Source organism: Tachypleus tridentatus, chromosome 2 (assembly GCF_004210375.1).
Source record: "Tachypleus tridentatus isolate NWPU-2018 chromosome 2, ASM421037v1, whole genome shotgun sequence".
NCBI classification, from domain to species: domain Eukaryota; kingdom Metazoa; phylum Arthropoda; class Merostomata; order Xiphosura; family Limulidae; genus Tachypleus; species Tachypleus tridentatus.
Genome location: NC_134826.1, coordinates 55,649,528 through 55,667,730, shown reverse-complemented (window position 1 = coordinate 55,667,730; position 18,203 = coordinate 55,649,528). Strand labels below are relative to the sequence as shown.

The 18,203-nt window shown below is 34.1% G+C and overlaps 1 protein-coding gene across 1 annotated transcript in view; it reads right to left on the bottom strand.

The window, feature by feature from the left end:
- The window catches only part of LOC143245502 (macrophage mannose receptor 1-like), a 45,740-nt gene that overhangs the window by 24,141 nt on the left and 3,396 nt on the right, over window positions 1-18,203 (bottom strand). The window contains exons 3-6 of the mRNA XM_076491864.1: window positions 12,040-12,099; window positions 7,564-7,650; window positions 4,825-5,265; window positions 796-1,236 (exon numbers count right to left, since the gene is read on the bottom strand). Coding sequence (XP_076347979.1) covers window positions 796-1,236; window positions 4,825-5,265; window positions 7,564-7,650; window positions 12,040-12,099 — 1,029 coding nt within the window. The remainder of the gene's footprint in view (window positions 1-795; window positions 1,237-4,824; window positions 5,266-7,563; window positions 7,651-12,039; window positions 12,100-18,203) is intronic.

Below are 18,203 nucleotides of genomic sequence, written 5' to 3'. Positions count from 1 at the left end.
TGGTGTAGAACTACGGCAAAGTGGGCTGCAAGATATCCCTGAAAGTCCATATTCTTGAGGCTCATCTTGATAAATTCAAGGAGAACATGAGAGCACACTCAGAGGAGCAAGGCGAGCGCTTACACCAAGATACACTGGACTTTGAACGCCGCTACCAAGGAGCGTATAATGAAAACATGATGGAGGACTATATTTGGGGCTGATACGTCAAAGTGATTTACATTACAGTCGCAAATCTCGAAAACTACTCATTTCTAAACATTTTTGTATAACTTTAGTATAAGTACATGTAAATCTTGATTCATATGTTGTTTTATTCAGACCTTATGTAAATGAAAATGTGCAAATTTGCCCGTTATTACATAGAAAATAGATTAATTTCTAAATTTCATTATCCATGTCACAAAAGCAAAGTTTGAAGGGAATAATGGCCATTTTCTGTACTTTTACAAAATAAGCAATTAAGAAATAACACATACCACCCAGGAACAAAATTTCTGTTTCACAGTTACACATTTTAACATGTTTCACTTCTTGTAAAGAATGATGAACGGTAGTACAATAATCACAATGTTTTGCAAGAACACGTTTTAACGTGTTTCACTTCTTGTAACAGTGATGAATGGTTGTACAATAATCACAATGTCTAGTAAAAACACGTTTTAATATGTTTCATTTCTTGTAAACAGTAATGAATGGTAGTACAATAATCATTATGTCTTGTTAGAACATGTTTTAACGTGTTTCACTTCTTGTAAAGTATGATGTACAGTGGATATAAAATTAAGTTCTTACCAACATAAGGATTTGCAGTTGATTGTGTAGCCATCTGTGTGGTTGAAGAACTGGCCGCCACTGTTGTGCTCTGCACTTCCCATATCTGACAGACAGCAAAATGTTCCTCAGTGCAGGGAAGTTCCACCCATTCATAACCTTGGTCTCTGTCCATAGCCACACAGGACTGGACACTATCTGACATGTGAGATGTTGTCCAGAAAAACTGTGTCACATCTGCACCATCCAGAAACATGTAGGTGTCTGTGGTCATTTTGTCATTAACACCTATCCAACAGTAGCGGTGGCTGTTAAAATTTGTGTTAATCCAGTTTCCAATAAAGTCATGGATCATTTGACTTTTTGGCATGAAAAGGGCTCCATTCTGGTTGTCACAGTAGGTCTTACCAGCATCATAGGTGAAGAGTTGGGAACTTACATGATAGTGGTCTACTGTCTTTCCTGTAAGAAACATTAGACATTGTATATTATCATACGTTCTTATAACATTACTAAAGATAACTATTTTTGTACATGCTTAGATAAATTAGTTCAGTATGTTGTACTGGTGGATAGAGAGTGAGTTAGCTGACTATATTGTACTGGTGGATAGATGGTGAGTTAGTTGACTTTATTTTACTGGTCGATAGAAGATGAGATAGCTGACTACTGTATTGGCAAATATTTTGTTCTACAAGAAATAGTTATAACTAATTTGTTCAGTCTCATCAATATGTCAACGAATATTCATGTTCAGGATTAGGACATGAATTCCCTTTCTAGAACATACCAAGAATTAATACGTTTTGTCCATATCTTAATTGGATTGCTGGGGGATATAGTATTAAAAAAGAAAGGAACTTTTTGTCACTTATACGTTTATTACATTTAGTTTTTATGTTGAGAACAAAAAACCACCAATTCAAAACACAGACACTATTATAATAAACTAATTTAATGATATTTAGTTTTTATACTGAACCATACAAATCAAGTAATTTCTAATAATGTATCTACTATAAATTAATGTGATGATAAAATCTATTGATGTTTGCCACAATAAAATAAAAATTGCACCGAAAGTTACAATACGTGAAAAAAAAAAAGATAACCAAAATGTCTCTGTATGAAGTTTGTAACGTGTTTCACTTCTCACAGTACAATAATCACAATGTCTCGTAAGAACAAGTTTTAACATGTTTCACTTTTTTTAAAGAGTGATGAATGGTACTACAATACCATCATGTAACAAATTTTACTTTTTCTTGTTCATGGGCAGAAAGTGTTATTTCCCAATTGTTGACACCTAAAGTAAATGGAAAATACCAATTTTTCTCTTCAATCTTTGCTTTTGTGGCTTGGGTAATGAGATTTTCAAATTTACCCAGTTTTCAGAATATTCCAGTTAAATTCAGTGCTGAGTAGCTGATAGAGAATTTTCTCGAACTTACAAAAATTTTCAAGAATGTTGTAGAACTTACGAGAATTTTCGAGAACCTTCTAGAATTTTCTAGAACTTTCCATAGTAATATATATGTATATATGTACACACACACACACATACAGGGGTTCACCAATCACCACTTCAGTTTAGTTCTAGCTGCCTAAGTGAACACATAGACATAACTGATTTTCTCACATATGACATCAAGAAGCTGCAAGAATTCTTCAGACGCATTCTGCTATGTATGTGGCCAATTTATCAAGACAAGAGTGAAAAGTTCTCTGTGACAGCATCTTCTAAAATGTGTAAAGCCTACAAGGTATATTTCGGCATGCCTGTCGGGGATCAGGACAAACCCTGGGCACCTCGTTTTACCTACGAGCAGTGGAAAAAAACTCTAGAAGGTAAGATGGACAATTTTTGAATAGTGAGATTTTATATTATACAAATTCTATACTTTTTAAAATTTAAATATCTTTATTTATTTTTTTTAAACTTCCAATAGTATAGAAAATATATCATAAAATTTTTGTATGAACCTCTTACACATCACTTGTGGATGAAATAATTTTTTCATAATTTTATTTCGCTCTTTTGCAGGATGGTACAGAAGGGAAAAGAGAGCTATGAACTTCGCTATTCCAAACATTTGGCATGAACCCACTGACCACTCAAGCAATTGCTACTTCTGCATGGTGGACCCTTCCAAACATTGGGCTGGCAAGAATGCATCTGCTATCATGTATCTGGACCTTTCATCATCCATTGCCCCAGTGCCACACTGCCCTGAGCTCCCTATACCCGCTCCGCCAGAGAGAAAGCAGCCACCTTCAGAAGAGAGCAATAAATCGGAAGAGGAAGTAGACGTTGAAGATCCAGATTACAATTTCAGAGTTGCAGCTCGTGAGAGAAACCCATACTACCCCAACCAAAGAGACCTCAATGACTTGATCAGAGAGTTTAGTCTAACAAAGTCGAATGTCGAACTTTTTCATCTAGGCTTAAGGAGTGGGATTTGTTAGATGAAAGTGTGCAAGTCACAAGTCAGAGGATGCGTCACCAACATTTTGCAACTTCTTTGCTCGTCAAGAGGGGCTCTGCTTCTGCCACAATGTATCTGGTCTGTTCAAGGCAATTGGAATTGCCTGTAACCCAAATGAGTGGCGCCTCTTCATTGATAGCTCACCCAGAAGCCTTAAAGCTGTGCTGCTCCATAACAGAAATAAATATCGTCTCTTCCCCAGGCTCATACGGTGCACCTCAAAGAGGAATACAACAGTGTCAAGATCTTGCTAGAAGCCTTGAAGTATGATGAGTATGGCTGGGAGGTTATCGGAGATTTCAAAATGATAGTATTCCTGATGGTTCTCCAAAAAGGCTTTACCAAGTTTCCGTGTTATCTTTGCCTTTGGGACAGCAGGGACACCGCAGTGCACTACAACAGGAAACACTGACCACAACAGACAAAGTTCTCTGTGGGGAGGCACAATGTCAAGTGTGAGCCACTAGTGAACCTCAGAAGGTGTTGTTCCCACTACTGCACATAAAATTGGGTCTTATGAAACAATTTGTCACAGCTCTTGATAAGGAGTCTCCAGCCTTCGAGTACCTTCAGGACTTCTTCCCAAGCTGTCTGAGGCAAAGGTCAAAGCAGGTGTCTTCGTTGGACCACAAATAAAGATCCTGGAGTGCACAAAATTCCCCAAGAAACTCAAAGGAAGAAAAAATCTTGGGGCAGCTTTGTCGCAGTGGTTTGGGGCTTCTTGGGCAATCACAAGCCCGAAAATTATGTGAAACTGGTTGAGGCTCTGGTGTAGAACTACGGCAAAGTGGGCTGCAAGATATCCCTGAAAGTCCATATTCTTGAGGCTCATCTTGATAAATTCAAGGAGAACATGAGAGCACACTCAGAGGAGCAAGGCGAGCGCTTACACCAAGATACACTGGACTTTGAACGCCGCTACCAAGGAGCGTATAATGAAAACATGATGGAGGACTATATTTGGGGGCTGATACGTCAAAGTGATTTACATTACAGTCGCAAATCTCGAAAAACTACTCATTTCTAAACATTTTTGTATAACTTTAGTATAAGTACATGTAAATCTTGATTCATATGTTGTTTTATTCAGACCTTATGTAAATGAAAATGTGCAAATTTGCCCGTTATTACATAGAAAATAGATTAATTTCTAAATTTCATTATCCATGTCACAAAAGCAAAGTTTGAAGGGAATAATGGCCATTTTCTGTACTTTTACAAAATAAGCAATTAAGAAATAACACATACCACCCAGGAACAAAATTTCTGTTTCACAGTTACACATTTTAACATGTTTCACTTCTTGTAAAGAATGATGAACGGTAGTACAATAATCACAATGTTTTGCAAGAACACGTTTTAACGTGTTTCACTTCTTGTAACAGTGATGAATGGTTGTACAATAATCACAATGTCTAGTAAAAACACGTTTTAATATGTTTCATTTCTTGTAAACAGTAATGAATGGTAGTACAATAATCATTATGTCTTGTTAGAACATGTTTTAACGTGTTTCACTTCTTGTAAAGTATGATGTACAGTGGATATAAAATTAAGTTCTTACCAACATAAGGATTTGCAGTTGATTGTGTAGCCATCTGTGTGGTTGAAGAACTGGCCGCCACTGTTGTGCTCTGCACTTCCCATATCTGACAGACAGCAAAATGTTCCTCAGTGCAGGGAAGTTCCACCCAATCATAACCTTGGTCTCTGTCCATAGCCACACAGGACTGGACACTATCTGACATGTGAGATGTTGTCCAGAAAAACTGTGTTACATCTGCACCATCCAGAAACATGTAGGTGTCTGTGGTCGTTTTGTCATTAACACCTATCCAACAGTAGCGGTGGCTGTTAAAATTTGTGTTAATCCAGTTTCCAATAAAGTCATGAATCATTTGACTTTTTGGCATAAAAAGGGCTCCATTCTGGTTGTCACAGTAGATTTTACCAGCATTATAGGTGAAGAGTTGGGAACTTACATGATAGTGGTCTACTGTCTTTCCTGTAAAGAACATTAGACATTGTATGTTATCATATGTTCTTATAACATTACTAAATATAACTCTTTTTATACAAGCTTAGGTAAATATTTCTTTTATACCATTCTATTTCTAAAGAAAATAATTTGTTTAATTGATAGAAAACTAGCTATAGAAAGAAATTGTCATTTGATTTCGTGAGTATTACTGGGTGAAGGTATGTGAGAAACGTTTATGATTTGATTTCAAAGTTATTACCAATGAATGTTATCTGTAAAATTGTATAATGGTTTGTATCATATTCAAAGTCAATCGTATTCATGTTTTATTCAAGAGAGCTTTGAAAGTTTAAAATGGTCACAAAATGACAAACAATGATAAAATTGTGATACAATATTAAAGATTTTGATTAAAATCTGTCATCTTTTCAATCATTGAGAAATCACACTTTTCAGACCCTGTGCTTCCAAACAAAAATGTCGTATTATTCCTCTCGTAAACAGGATAATCATGATGTAAAGGTAATTAAAACTCTACAATATAGGGCAGTGTATAAGTAAAAGTCGCCCCCCCCCTACTCTTCCCACTTTCATCATGAAAAGTCTACAATAGAGAAACCTAAACAGTATGATTGTTATTTTCCACTCCTCCAATAACCCATAGTAAAATAACAATAGAGGTCGCTGTATTTGATTTTATTGTTTCTCCTCCTTCCTAATCTTCAGAAGTTGTATGAGTGTTTAGGTAAACAGTTCATTAAACTTAACGTAAGTCATATCTTACATAGAAGTTGTTTTTAGAATAGTAAGTTACACAACATATAGGTATTATCAGAGGGAATAAGTTACACAAGATTAAAATAAGGATTTGTTTTTATTTTATATAAGTTTCACACGTTCCTTTTTTCATTTATCTTTGTATACATCAGAACGGTCACTTGTCTTCGTAACATCACGAAACACTCAAAACACCACATTCAGTAACTGAGTTTATCAACAAATTTTCTTTTAGATAAAATGCCAAAATTATGTATAGTAAATCGTTATTAGCTAAATAAATATACTCTTCAAAGAAAGAAACGCAAAAGGCAAAATTTGAGACATATTGTTAACAAGTTTATTCTGGGTAGTTCTGTATGACATGTGTGAAACTTTCCACATTCACTGCTGAACATCCAAAGTCTGCAAAGGCAAAGTCCACGCTCACTAGTTGAAGTTTAACGTCACTCAATGTCAATAACGAGTATGCCCCGTGAGCATCAATAACTGCTTGGCATCTCCTGCCCATGGAAGAGATGAGATGACGAATCACATCCTGTGGAATGGCTGTCCACTCAGCCTGCAAAGCTGCTGCAAGCTGAGGTAGAATCTGTGGTTGAGGTTGTCGCCGTCGCAGACGTCGGTCCAACTCGTCCCAAAGATGTTCGATGGGGTTTAAATCTGGTGACCTGGAGGGCCAGGGAAGAACGTTGATGTTGTGGTGTCTCAAGAAGACAGTGGTGAGTCGGGCTGTGTGAGGACGGGCGTTGTCATATTGAAAAACGTCGTTGACGTTCACCATGATGGGTTGCACATGGGGCCTAAGAATCACGTCGACGGTTGGGTACGGTCTGATCGGAAATCCTACGCAGCCCTGGTATGGTTGAGGCAGTAGATGTCGCAGTGGTGGTCCTATCCCGAAGGTGACGTAACCGGATGCAGCGATCTTGTGCGGGCGTGGTCACACGAGGTCTGCCAGATTGTGAACGGTCACAAGTTGATCCATGTTATTGGTGACGATTCCATAGCCTTGTGATGGTGCTTGGGTGGTTATTCACAGCTCTGGCAACATCTGATCGAGATTCGCCTGCTTCCAAGCGACCATGGCGTTGTTGCGTTGTGCTTCAGTCAGTCTTGGGGTAACTGTATTGCGTGTCGGTGGCTTAACACTGAACTATGGAAACCGAGAACCCGTCACTTTTATAGGTATTTTGCACATGTTGCACTTGCAGAACATGCAGATCTCTCAAACAAATTTATTGGACACGAATGCGTTTTGGCGAAAAATCCGATGTTTTCCTCCGTTTTCAAAGTGCACAACTTTTATTGTCATTTTGGTCTGACAATCAGTGTCTTAACACGTGTAACATCACATACTCTGAGCTTGTAATGTTATTACATATATTTCTCTTTAAAATAACAAAAATATCCCTTTTGCGTTTCTTGTTTTGAAGAGTATATTAAATCTACAGATAATACTATTAGAAAATCAGAAGTTCGTTACTCTACCACACACGATATATATATATATATATTGGAATATCTAAATAACAAAATGCATACCAATGTAAGGATTAGCTGCAGATGACGCTGTGGAATGTTCAGTAAACAACAATGTAGTGGCAACATTTGTCGCAGTAGTTGTTTCATCTGCAAGAATTTTTGTTTTTCGAAATTTATTAACAAAACATTTTCGTTTATTCAAAGGAAAGACGTTTCAATCAGCGGATCGTAAATACTGATTATCAGTAACATATTTTGTTACTATCCTTTATGATAATATAAACAAGAAAATATTTCTCTGAATTTTTCACCTTTTGGGCTGTACACTATACTTTACAGTTGACCAAATATTTAGCGAAGGTTTAAAATCTAGAAAATGATTTATTAAAAGTTTGATATTTACTTAAGAGATGAAATTGTAATTATAACTAATGGACTGGTAGAAAATATATTTTAGAAATAAAATAAGATAATTTATGAAGAAATTGCAGATTTATGTTAGGTAAGTTACAAGTCAACAAACTACATCTTTTACAGAACATATACTATGTACAATATTTCTGAAACTGTATTTATATCTTATCTTTTGATTTCAGTTTGTTGTCGTGAATCACTGTAATGGTGAATAAGTTTTTGTGCGATATTATACAATGTAAGAGATACTATAGCTTGTGAAGCAAAGTTGAACTGAGCCATGATGAAAATAACAGAAAAACCTCAAAAATAACAATAAGAATCTAATTTGGTAATTTTGATGACCATCACATATCTTAACCCATCTACAAATCTATAATAGAGGCTCTAAATAAATATAATAAATATATTCTTCTTTCTTCATACATTTTAATAAGAAGTTGTGTACTGAATATTATTATATCAAGTTGTGTAGTGAATATAATTATATTAAGAAACAAAACATGGTAAGATTTACAAAGACGAATATCTGTACTTGATAAACAAAATATAACAACAAACACTCTGATCACGTTCTACTGATCGAGTAACTAAAGGTAAACTACAAAGCAAGATCTATATTTAACAGAATAGCATTTTGTGAAACATAAAAAATGTCATTAACTCTTCAAAGCGTTCAAACCTAAGACACAAAAATATTGACCTGAATTGGTTTGATTAATGTCTTAAAGGATTGTGATAATAAAGATATGCGTTATGAACTTCAAAATCAGACATGATTAAAATAGGATTTGTTTTTATTTTATGCAAGTTTGACACGTTCTTTTTTCATTGATCTTTTACATATATCAGAACGATCACTTATCTTTGTAACTTCACGAAACCCTTCTCAAAAGACCACGTTCAGTAACAGTTAGTTTAGATAAAACTGCCAAAAAGCACTGGAAAATATGAATAAAAAATGAATACCAACGTAAGGATTAGCTGTAGATGGCGCTGAGGAAAGATCGGTAAACAACAATGTGGTGGCACCATTTGTCACAGTAGTTGGCTCATTTGGAAGGAAGTATAATAATTAAGGCTAAAACATACTTTTCTGCTTTTTACCTCATGTGCTCTACAATTTCTGAGAAGTTAAAATGGAAAAATGAACTGTTAAGTTATTCATATTTGAATAAAAGATGTACGACGTTGTATCGGTTGATATAAAACACACGTAAATAATGATTGTTTGTTTGTTTTTTTTGAAATTCGCGCAAAGCTACTCGAGGGCTATCTGTGCTAGCCGTCCCTAATTTAGCAGTGTAAGACTAGATGGAAAGCAGCTAGTCATCACCACCCACCGCCAACTCTTGGGCTACTCTTTTGCCAATGAATAGTGGGATTGACCGTCACATTAAACGCCCCCACGGCTGAAAGGGCGAGCATGTTTGGTGCGAGGGGGATGCGAACCCGTGACCCTCGGAACATGGCAGACGATTTAGTAACAAACATATTAATAGTATGAGATGAGCTGGAAACAACAGATAAAGACAATAAGAAATCAACAAACTCAACATTTTTACATAATTAAGCAAAATATATTTCCCCTCAAAGAAGCCCCGGCATGGACAGGTGGTTATGGAGTTCGACTCGTAATCTGAGAATTGTGGGTTCGAATCCCCGTAGCACCAAATGTGCTCGCCTTTTCAGCCGTAGAAGCGTTATAATGTGGCGGTCAATCCCACTATTTGTTGGTAAAAGAGTAATCCAAGAGTTGGCAGTTGTGACTAGCTGCCTTTTCTCTAGTCGTACACTGCTAAATTAGGGACGGCTAGCGTAGATAGCCCTTGTGTAGCTTTGCGCGAAATTCAAAACAAACCAAACCACTCAAAGACAGACTAACAGACTGCCCATTCCGATATTTTAATGAACATTTATGTAAAAATTATTTGCTAACCGAAATATATTGTTATATCAGATACGACGAAGCCTCGTGTTAAATGTGTACATTGAGAATAAAACCACCTGCACTAGACGTTAAAATTATTTTACCACCAATATTAGGATATTACTGTTGTATATAAAAAAAGTTTTGTGTATAAATACATGCTGGTGAACATATCTTGCGAAAAAGTGATTTATTTCGGTACTCTTTGTGATCTTGCACAAACAAATGAAATGAAATATTACGGTACAAACTGTTTGTTAGCGAGTGACCAAATAAAGAGAAGACTTTAGAATTACACTAAATGCTACTAACGTTATATTCAAGGCACGGCCTTAAAAAGACGAAGATAAATTAGTGTTTTATGTCGTGGAATACCATCAGTAGCAACTGTCAATTTTTAAATCTGTAGTTCAGGGGGGAAGAAGAGTTTGAAAATGTACCTGATCATTCAAGGCCCTAGACGACATAAAAACCCAGAGTTAAACATACGAAGAAAGTACACAGTAAAAGAAAATTTCGGCATAAAAATAACTGCCGCAGAATTGCTAAGCCTAACGTTTAATATCTTGCGGCAAGACAAACTGTAGAAAATGAGATAAGAATAATAATTTATTCCGTCAAAACGTGGTTGTAAAGTAATTGAATCAGCCTGAGTGTACTTTGACAAAAGGAACAGAGGATATTTTGAAGAAAGAAGATCAGTTGGTTATTGGAACAGCAGTATATGACTCAGGTAACTCTCGTCAGATTGTAAAGTAATTATATACAGAGTACTAGCGCTATAGAAAAAAAGAAAAGATAGCTCGGGTTGTTAACTGAAATTCTGAAGTAGTTGAATAGGCCCAAGGGAACTTTTGACAAGGAAAAAATCATATAGTGTTTATGATATGTCTATAATTTCTGTAGCGTAAAGAATTTAATATACATACGTTTAACTTCTTCCAAATATGTATATATAAAATTTCAAAACAAGTGGAGGGTGTGCTATTTATTTATCATTCAATCTATCGCCAATAACACACAATATATTTATACTATTACGAAATATAAATAAAAGTCCTTCAATGACAATTGGCAAACATATCTAACATCTGACATTAATTTAGGTTTACTTTGGTGAACGCAAGATTACTTGAACACCAGACAGACCATAAACACAAGAAACCTTTCAGGGTTATTGATGAAGAGCGGCGCCAATCAAGATATTTCAACTTGACGTCATAAAGTCATACAACAAAGATTTTCAGATTTTTTCGCTCAGTTCACATATTTCTGCTTCTATAACTGAAGTAAATGGAGCTATACAGAGCTCCGGACAACCGATGGTCTGTCGACCATAGTTTGCTCTTTGCTCTATAGGTGATCCAGTACGACACCCATTAGGCCACACTCTTCTCTATAAACATTAATGTAGAGTAATAAATAGGCCCATGTTACATCATCATTGATAAATGAAAGTTTGCTAGAATATTATTAATGTAACAACGGCTGGTTACACACAAATATATACAGCATTACTTATTACGTAGTTTTAACATTGTTTCTTATTAGTAGGAAAATAATTTGTTTCTTTTAATAAACAAACCTTCTGATTTTATGTTTTTTCAGAATTGAAAATTGCAAAATTTATAATAAATAATATTTTGCAATTCTGCTGATGAGATGAATCATGAGTTTATACGGTTAGTGGTGTAGATCGTGGTTTGATAAAGTTCGCGCCATCAAATTTGAGTTGGATCGTGGTTTGATAGAGTTAGAGCCATAAAGTTCTTTTTTAGTTAAATACGATAAATGATATGGATTTAAATACGTCACGTTTTACCAGATTTAAAACAAAACATATATTGATTATACATAAAAACTAGTTTGGAGAGATTCAAATTTATTTACTATCCTTAAGTAAAACTAAACATTTCTAACTCCCGTTTGTTTTACGAATATCTAGATGTCACTTTCAGAATTTCAAATAATTAACAGTATTTAACTAAGTTCTTCAAAATCAAAAACGAAAGTTATGGAGAACGCTTTAAGAGAGTGCGTTTTAAAAAGTAACTTTCAAATGCAGAGCCCCAAACGAAAACACGCATATGTATATTATATATTTATATAAAACGCGTTTAAAGAATACGAATATTCATTTTCGTGATGTTCGTAGAATGTGAAATTAAAATAGAAAAGTATGCACTACTAACCAGAAGTTGACAACTGTGCTGTTCTTGTGGCAGGTGACCGTGTGCTACCTGTAATTTTACCTGAAACATGAAGTTATCGATAATAGTTAGTTGTTCTCAACAAAATTAATATAAACGAGAATTATATATATGTAACATTCATTATGAAGAAAACTAAATATTGATTATATCTTATCATTAGCAATGTATAACAAATGTTGACATAAAGAACCCAGCGTATTTATTTAATACCAGATTCATCAGTTGAAATTAATAACAATAATTTTTACTAATAGCGAAAAGACTAAATAGTTTCACTGAGATGGAGACATTTTAGGCCTAACCTAGCCTATCATTATAACTTACGAGATAATATATAGAGAATAAACCATTTTATACTAACGAATTGTAGGTGCTAATACAGAGAGTAAACCTATTAAAGTTCTTGTTAGAACTCTTGCATATCTTTATGTTTTAAGTTTTGATAAATGTCATACATCAGAGACTTGCTCTGTTGTAACATTTGTTGTATCCTATAGTGAAGAAACTTGCTATACAATAGATACTGCTGTAACCAACAGTGAATAAACTTCCTATACAATAGATTTTGTTGTGTCCAGTATTGAAGAACATGAATTATATATATATATATATATAATTTTGTTATAACTTTAAAATACCACATGCCGAAACAAAAATAAATTAAACAAAAACGCTGCACTAATTTAAAAGATCCCAGGGTACAAGCTATAATGTGGGATATAAAATGTACCCTAGGTTTTGGAGGTGACTTCGGAAGTAGGACCCACATTGCAGTGGGAATACACCATCTATCAGTCTTAACCTCCATTCACATAAGAAATAAAGGAGTAGCAATAGATATAAAAATAGAAATTAGGCGAGCAAGATGTGGGTGCTCAAGCTCACAACGTCCCACATCTATATCACCCTTCACTGCCTGCAGACAGTTGTGGGAAGGTGGCTGCTCTCAAAAGTAAAGAAGAAGAAAACTTAATTGAACTAAGAATAAGGTACTACCATTTAGGGGTAAGTAAGTTAAAACTTACCTCTTGAAGTTGGCATTCCTTCCCCCATTATGGCAGATAGGTACTAATTGGTAGCTCAGTAAACAGATTATACTAGTACGAAGAGTCCCATCCAGGTATCTAAATAAACTAGTATAGCTCTCAACCACCACCCGTTTATTAAGTCCACTGTGACTATCATGCTCTAAACAAGCCCTTTTATGCGGCAAGGTGCACATCCACATAAAGTAGTGCTAAGCCCCCCAGTGGCTCAGCGGTATGTCTGCGGACTAACAACACTAAAATTCGGGTTTCGATACCCGTGGTGGGCAGAGCACAGATAGCCCATTGTGTAGCTTTGTGCTTAATTCAAAAAACAAACAAGTAGTGATAAGTTCTAAATTACCTTATTCATAACAAAAATAGTTATTAGAAATTTTCAGTAAAGTTTCTTCAATTTATATTTCATTATATTTATTTAATACATTCTTTCACTTGTAACAGAATAGTTTAATACTTCTTTTTAAAGTTTCTTTATTAAAGCCATTAACTATTAATTTTTATATCAGTATTTCAACTTTACTGATAAAATATTGTAATTTATTACAAATTTTACAATATCTGAATAAGTGCAAAGTTATAATGCTTATAACAGAAGGGTATGGTACATTACTATTAAAATAGAGTAAACCATAAATTGGAAATACAAAATATTTTATTTTATCAAAATATTTACATTGATATTCTTATCAATTATTTTAATTCCTAAATCTAATTTCAATTTTTAATTCTGCTGGATAAATAGTGTTAATAACATTATTTATACTAATTAAATCATCTAAAAGTTAAGGTAAAAATATCTGATTTGGACAGTTTTCAATAAATCTATTCTCATAATAATAAAGATATAAATTTTCTGTACAAGTAGAATAGTTATCTCCTATTGGGACTCCTATTACTTGTTTAAAAACATGTTTATTGAAAAATATATAATTATTGTAAATACTTGTTTGTTTTGAATTTCGCGCAAAGCTACTCGAGGGCTATCTGCGTTAGCCGTCCCTAATTTAGCAGTGTAAGACAGGGAAGACAGTTAGTCATCGCCACCTACCACCAACTCGTGGGCTACTCTTTTACCAATGAATGGTGGGATTGATTGTAATATTATAACGCCCCCAGGGGTAAAAAAACAAGCATGTTTGGTGTTATGGGATTCGAACCCGCGACCCGCAGGTTACGAGTCAAACGCCTTAACACGCTTGGCGATGCCGGGCCTATTGTAAATACAGAAACTTAATATGTGTTGTATGTTTTGGGAAGGCCTGGCATGGCCAAGCGCGTAAGGCGTGCGACTCGTAATTCGCGGGTTCGCGCCCGCGTCGCGCTAAACATGCTCGCCCTCCCAGCCGTGGGGGTGTATAATGTGACGGTCAATCCCACTGTTCGTTGGTAAAAGAGTAGCCCAAGAGTTTGCGGTGGGTGGTGATGACTAGCTACCTTCCCTCTAGTCTTACACTGTTAACTTAGGGACGGCTAGCACAGATAGCCCTCGAGTAGCTTTGTGCGAAATTCCAAAACAAACAAACAAAATGTTTTGGGAACTAAGTTTGCTTTCTTTTAGTTCTATAAAAGGATAACAGAGCTATTCTATTAACGAATTTCACACAGAGATTAAATCTTTTAATAGAATTGTGGTGTACAATATGGTGAAATCAAATGTGTGAATATTATTTATTTGTTCCCATTTTTTATTTTAAAATAGATTGATTATTTTTTATTATCCAGAAAGTATGTTTTTATCATTAACACTTACATTTTTAATTTTCTCAAGTAAAATATTAAGTAATTTATTTAATAATGTAGCCGGTTGTTTGATAACAGTTCTTATTGAATTAGAAATAAATCTAAATTTAGTTGGAGATTTTTTGAGTTTGGGAATACCATAAAGAAAAGGTAAATTCACATCAGGTTTTTTTAGAATAAAGTTTATTATAAGCTTTAATGAAATTATTAAGTGCTGTATCTTTGGATTGATTAATAAGTTTTAAGTGTTTGTATACTATTGATTTCTTTTATCATAATTAACGCATGAAACTTTTTACAAATAATACTAATGTTACATTTAGCCTAATCAATGGGAACTATAACATGTTTTCTTGCAGTTCTTGAATATTATTTTTTAACTGATGAAACGATAAATCTGTATGGTATTTCTTTAATTTTATACGAGATAATTTTATTTTTATTTTTTTAAGTACAACTTCCATTCAAGAAACCATCGAGGTGGATAACATATAATATAGTTTAGTTTTAAAATATATTCATCAATATTGTTTTCAATAAATTTTAAAATATTTTTATTAATACATTTTGTGGCGATTCTGTTTTTAGATCCTTTTTTGAGTATTTCACATAATATTTTATCTTTTATAATATTCAAATTACCAGTAATAATATGTTTATGAAAAGTATCAATAAATAAACTATTTGCACACTCACAAGGTAAATTATTAACTTTACCTACATTTGGATAATTGAAGAAACGTATATAATTATATAGTAATGGACCAATTCGAATTTCGTATTTATAACTGACGGTTAGCTTTACGTTTTTACAAGGCAAAATGTTACACTATGTAGCAACATTTTTACTTTTTCTTGTTTCTGGGCAGAAACTATTATTTCGCAATTGCTTATGCCTAAAGTAAATGTGGTTTGGATAATGAAATTTTCAAATTTACCCATTTTTCAGAATATTCCAGTTAGATTCAGTGCTGAGTAGCTGATAGAGAATTTTCTCGAACTTACAAGAATTTTCTAGAATGTTGTAGAATTTACGAGAATTTTCAAGAACCTTCTAGAATTTTCAATAACTTTCCATAGTAATATATATACAGGGGTTCACCACTCACCACTTCAGTTTAGTTCTAGCTACCTAAGTGAACACATAGACCTATCTCATTTTATCACAGATGGCATTAAGAAGCTGCAAGCATTCTCCAGACGCATTCTGCTATGTATGTGGCCAATTTATCAAGACAAGAGCGAAAACGTACTCTGTGACAGCATGTGTGAAGCCTACAAGGCATATTTCGACGTGCCTATCGGAGATCAAGACAAACCCTGGACACCTCATTTTACCTGCGAGCACTGCAAAAAAAAACTCTATACTGTTGAAACTTTAGAAAAAATATCGCATATAAAATATTTTGCATGAACCTCTTACACATTACTTGTTGATGAAATAAATTTATTTTTCATAAACATTTTATTTTGCTCTTTTGCAGGATGGTACAGAAGGAAAAAGAGATCCATGAAGTTCGTTATTCCAAGCATTTGGCTTGAGCCAACTGACCACTCAAGCAATTGCTACTTCTGTATGATGGGCCCTTCCAAACGTTGGGCTGGCAAGAATGCATCTGTTATCATGTATCTGGACCTTCCATCATCCGTTGCCCCAGTGCCACACTGCCCTGAGCTCCCTGAACCCACTCTGCCAGAGAGAAAGCAGCCATCCTCAGAAGAAGGCAGTAAATCAGAAGAGGAGGTAGGCGTTGAAGATCCAGATTACAATTTCAGAGTTGCAGCTGGTGAAAGAAACCTATACTACCCTAACCAAAGAGACCTCAATGACTTGATCAGAGATCTTGGTCTAACAAAGTCGAATGTCGAGCTTTTGACATCTAAGCTCAAGGAGTAGAATTTGTTAGATGAAAGTGTGCAAGTCGCAAGTCAGAGGAAGCGTCACCGACATTTTTCAAGCTTCTTCACTTGTCAAGATGTGCAAATTTGCTCGATTTCACATTAATTTCTAAATTTCATTATCCAGGTCACAAAAGCAAAGTTTGAAGGGAATAATGGCCATTTTATGTACATTTATAACATAAGCAGTTAAGAAATAACACATACTATACAGGAACAAAATTTGTGTTACATAGTGTTATTTTTATAGACTGATGAATAATTTTACAAATCTGTAAATCACTGAATATTTTATTTCTAAAGTTAATTACCAAACATGAAGGTTAGATTTGCAGTTTCTCTTTTTCAAAACTTGGCAAATCACTGACTTTTAATCGATATTTTATAATACTTACAAGTAAGTGTTTTCCATGATCGTTTCGCAAATCAAAGTTTTTATTATATTAATTAATGCTCTTATTTTGGGAAGATTAAGATGATAAATATTTTTGAAAAATAATTTACGTATACTAATATTAGAATAAAAACTGTTATTCAAATGATTACAAAATTCTTAAAAATCAACCAATTTTAATCTATTATTTCCGTTATCTCTAGTTATCCTATTTTTATGAAAAAGTGTCTATAAAGAAAAATTAGTAATGCAGTAATCATTACTTAAATCAAAGCAGTAGAATTATTAAAACCTTGGTTTAATCCATAAGAATTTTATGTTCTAATTCAAAAATTAAAAGTTTTCTCGTTGAAGTCTATTGATGTCATCATTAAAAATTTCTAATATAATTATCTTAACAGAAGTAAAAGGATGAATCCTGAAATGTTTTATTTCTATGGAATTCAATGAATTGTTTTTAACTTGAGATCTATGTAAATTAATACGTATATGCAATAGTTTTGAAGTTTGGCCCATATATCCTATATTACATTTAGTGCATGTTAATAGATAAATTACAGTTTTTATTTTACATGTTGCTAGTTGCTCTGTCTACCGAGAAGAATCGGAATCCCTGATTTTAGCGTTGTAAATTTGAAGACTTACAGCTGTCCGACGGGACACCACAGTCACAGATTTGTTCACCAAGAAACGGTATAACAAGTGTTGTGTTAGGCCAAGCCGTTTGGAAATGACAATGGAAGTAAAAGTCTTACCAACTTTGGAGGGACATTTAAGTTGTAAATATGTGTATGAAATATTAACTCACTTTAAACCATTTGATGCGCTATTAAAATATGCATGATATATTACATATGATACTTGAAGCTATCATATAATAAGTGTTAACCTTAGTAAAATATATTTCTTGGTTGATGGTTACTAAATTATGTACAATGAAGCTAATATCAGGAGGTTATTCTCGGAATGAATAACATATGTTTTTTAATACATGATCTTTATTATAATAAACATTTTAAACCAAGAATTCTCCTTATATTTTCACATACAACTGTTTCATATTA